This window comes from Monopterus albus, unplaced genomic scaffold (genome assembly GCF_001952655.1).
Source record: "Monopterus albus unplaced genomic scaffold, M_albus_1.0 scaffold12.1, whole genome shotgun sequence".
NCBI lineage: Eukaryota > Metazoa > Chordata > Actinopteri > Synbranchiformes > Synbranchidae > Monopterus > Monopterus albus.
The window spans coordinates 715,086-719,567 of record NW_018127892.1 but is presented as its reverse complement, the minus strand read 5'-3'; the positions used below and the strand labels follow the sequence as shown (position 1 = coordinate 719,567).

The following is a 4,482-nucleotide window of genomic DNA, read 5'->3' as shown; positions in this document are numbered from 1 at the left end:
ACATGGGGTAGCTTATACATATTCTGTCTGTACTTACATTTTTTGATGGGCACCTAAAGCACAACACATATTTTACATTAATAAGCTTGAGGTTAGCTGGTATTTATATATTTGGAAAGATGATGCTCAACCATCTATCACACCTCATGCTATGTGTTTCTTAGAAAGGCATTAGGACTAGATTACAGAGCCAGACATCTAGATTTACATCTTAATGGTAGGAGTATATTAAGTTAAAGGTATATTCTGAGGAGATGACCTTTTAACAGGAGAACCTACTGGATATTTTAGACATACTGCATGAGTTAAAGGTCATGCCAAGTCTATAAAGAGAGTTCATTGTAACAGAGTTAATTTACATTTGTTTTTATCACCACACTCTACACTGATCAGCCATAACATTGTGACCACTGTGCTTAGAAACTGTTTGTAGCTGTAAGTACAGTTTTGTAGGTTTGTACATTTACACAAGATGCACAGTGAGGAGCAGAGCGACACCAGTGCCAACCAACTGCCTCACTGACTCTGATGTAAACAGCGTTAGGCAGGTGGTCATAATGTTATGGCTGATCGGTGTACACCAATACTGATAACATGGGGCTTTATGTATGCACACGTTTGCTTGTGTTTTAAACATGCAAACGTCTATGTTCTTTTGCTGTTGTGAAGCACTTTGTAACCATGTTTTGTACAGTGCTATAGAAATAGTTTAATTTGTCCTGACAGTCCTAATATTTCCTGTCAGTAACTTATGCCAATAATCAGTTTCTGAAAACTAAGCATTTTTCAAATAAGCCAATTTTATTTGTTTCCAAAATATAAAGTATATTTATGATTAAAGTTTCAATACTTTTGTCTTCAGTAGGAAATAGTGAGCTTGCAGTTGAGAGCCAGCTGAGTCTGTCTCACAATGCCCAACCATTAAAACATACTCAGACATTTAATTTTGGTCTTTTAACAAAATTTGTTTAAATAAAAATATTAAATAATGCCAAACCTATGTGAGTGGAGGCACAAATGCCTCCCTGTCACAGAAATAAATGTCTTTAGTTTAAAAATCTGCTCTAACCTCTAAGTGTTGCCACAGACCAAATCCCCGCACATTTGTTTAGATACATCATTAGAACTCTGACTTTTGCACACCCCTTATAAACAAAGAAACATTAACATTAAAACACTATGAATATCCTGAAACAAAAGAAGGATTTGACTACACGGTGTTTAGCCAACCTTATTGATAGCACAAGCAGTCTTCTCTCTCATCTTGCCGCTGCTTGTGCGTAGGATCTTGGATAAGTCTTGTCGAACAGCAAGGAGGTGGGCAACAGAGGTTTTACTTTTGGTGCACAGGGCAGAGCGCAGTGGCTGGTAAGCTTTGGCCAGCTTTTCAGTATGCGTCTGGAATATGTCATACAAAGGAAGGCCTGCGTCATTTTTGGAAACCAATACATCAAGTATTTTAGTCATATACTGTATGTACAATATGTGATTTGCAGCTAACATTTTTCTTCGGAACATGCCAATTGCTGAAAGCTGTTACTGAATTGATATGTAACTGACATATGGTAGAAAATTTTGGTATGACACAGAAACAAACAATTCATTCACTCATCATTCAATGAATGAGGCCAACACACAATACCTGTGCATGGCCTGAGAGGAGAATCGAGCAGTGTTGCTGTCCGTATAGGTCAGAAATGCTGGGGTGGCCACACTCATATCAGAATATGCTCAAAATTAGATCTGCAACAATTAGTCACTCGATATGCTGCTGGTCAGAAAATGATTCTACAGCTATATTTAAAAAAAAAAAAAATCACTTAATCTTTCATATCATTTGTCAAGCAGAAATGTCAAACATTTGACAGATCAGCTTCCAAACTGTGAAGCTTTGCTGCTTTTCCTTCTCTTAAACCAAGTATATTTAGATTTTAGATTGTTGCTTATAAAACAAGCCATATCATGACACCTTGAGCTTGAGAAAACCATCACCAGCATTTTTCACTTTTAACCAATTTCATAAAAAATTGAGAATCATCAGATTACCTCATAATGAAAGTAATCATCAGCTGCAGCCCTCATCAAGTTTAAACTTAATTCATAATTAAGTCCACAGCAGGTCCCTGCCATCAGACTCATAAACAGCTGACTCAGGATCTACCTCATGTAATTCCATCTGTACTGTTTACATACTCATTTTGCACATGCATAATTGTACACTCACTGCTGAGTATTTACACTCCACAGCTCCCATGTAGCATATATTTTATCTGCATTATATTGTGTTCACTTGCTGCTTTAAAGTGCCTTAGATTTGTGATTTTACTGCCTATTTAGATTTGTGTTATTGCTCATCTACTTTATATTTCACTTGTATTATGTGGCATTCATGTGGACGGCAAAGTAAGAATTTCATACAGGGAAACATGTTTCCTAACTGTGCATATGACAAATAAACACTTTGACCTTTGACCTAAAACGAGCAATGGGAAACAATGAGAATGGGTTCAGTCACATCCCATCTTCTGGCTCTGAAGCCACTGAGAACCTTTTCCATGTAAGCACCAGCAATTTTTAACTCATTACCATAAAGCCATTGTCTGTTTGCATGTGCTGGTAGTTCCAAATAACATATCTGGTTAACCCTCTAGTGTATTGCTTTAAATAACACAGCTTATCTCTAGCGTTTCCAGTTTTTGCTTGGCTTCATTAAATATTCTAAAAAGTGACCAAAACCCCAGAGAGTCTCACAAGAAAACTCCACTGGGGTGGAAAGAACATTGTTGTTGCTTTGCAATATGTTTTCCGATGGTTACTCATCTTATCATTCCACTACTGTCCATTTCCATTTGTTGCCTGACTCGGTTGTTGAGCATGAGATGAATGATGTGTTAAATAGAATCAAAGCAACTACATGATATAGTGAACAGTGTTAGTTCACAGCACATAATTTCAGCTCACACTAAATTTATTTTATGTTCCTATCACTGTTTCCTGTATTTCTCATGTCAACTCTGGACATTAAAGGCGTAGTAGATAAAAAATAAAGATGTTGTCTTCTTTGACAGGTGGACTGTGTGCAAGGGACATCAAATCAGTATAGGTACAATGTTAGCACTATTTGTTCGTACATTTGGTCTAACGTCCAGGTAAACAGTACTCATTCAGTAAATATTGTAAATATTTGTTTCATCATATACTTACAGAAGAGGATTAGGGCCACCAGGAATAAATAAGTGTGATTCTTAAGATGCATCTCCACATCCTCACATTAACAGGATGAAACAATAAAGTGTTATTAAGCCTTATGGTGAAAATATTTGGCATCAAATAAGCCGTTGTAACATGGCTTTCTTCTTCACCAGGTCTGAATGTTTTCTTTCATAAGTCTCGGAAACATGGCTGAGGCTTGAGGTCTTATAAAGTGAGGCACTTCTCTGTTTTAAATTCATGTATGTGCCTTCAAAGCTGGCTTCCATCCCTCCCAAATGCTATAAAAACATCCTTTGTATTTATTGGTAAAGATGCGTTTTCTGTTTTATAGTGCACCATCAGTAGCCAGCAACTTAAGAGTAATTTTGTGGGCAGTTAATTCAGGCATAACATGTTCAGTCATACAAAGACAAATCAGACAATTCACATTTAGAATATAACGCTGAAATGATTTCCTGTAGTTACAAACAAGAAATTCATCTTCTTTGACACAATGGCATGCCTACAGAATGTATGACTGCATACATTTACACAATCATTTAAATGCAGAAGTGTTCTTGGCTCTTTCAGTGACCCTGAGCTTCACATCAAACCATTAAAGTCTCTGGCTTGTCTGCAGACTTCAAAATGAGGGATGAGTCTGCAAACTCTAATAGAGACCGGGTTCCTCTGGAATTCTGGGATTGCAGTCAAATTGGCAGATAATTCATATTAATCTTCTGACTGTTAACCACCCAGAACCGCAGGCTGTTTGCCTCTTGCTAGTGATGCTTGCAGTGTGTGACTATGACTGAAAAACAGTCATCACATTTCATAAGAAAAAGGGGATAACCATAAAATTAAACAGTAAAACTTTTTTTTTTTTATCACAAAATTCCACAGGGGAACTTGGGGGAGGGGGTGGGGGTGTTGTACGGGAGAGATGGACTGCACATGTGGCTGGCAGCCATATGCTTTTGAATAATGGCCATTAGCTTTAAGAGTATGATGTCACTGTATGTTTGCTGTTCCACAGTTCTTCCAGTCCTGGATCTGATCCTTGAAATGACTCCTACAATACAAGATTCTTGTTCATCACTGAGGAAGGTGAAGAAAAATATTTGTGGTACATGATGGAATGATTGGTGAGAGTGTTCCTTCAGCCTGATAATGTAGAGTTATAATCAAGTCAGGCTTTTCTTGCATTAGGAATTAGCCTTCAGGAGCAGAAACAAAAGTCCATCCAGCAGTGGTATTTTGATTCACTTCAATTTTAATACATAGCTTTCA

General features: G+C 37.3%; 1 protein-coding gene across 1 annotated transcript in view; it reads right to left on the bottom strand.

The window, feature by feature from the left end:
• The window catches only part of LOC109954805 (inositol 1,4,5-trisphosphate receptor type 1-like), a 3,896-nt gene extending 2,177 nt beyond the window's left edge, over nucleotides 1–1,719 (bottom strand). Inside the window, exons 1-2 of the mRNA XM_020590403.1 lie at nucleotides 1,643–1,719; nucleotides 38–53 (exon numbers count right to left, since the gene is read on the bottom strand). Coding sequence (XP_020446059.1) covers nucleotides 38–53; nucleotides 1,643–1,719 — 93 coding nt within the window. The remainder of the gene's footprint in view (nucleotides 1–37; nucleotides 54–1,642) is intronic.
• Nucleotides 1,720–4,482: the final 2,763 nt, after the last annotated feature.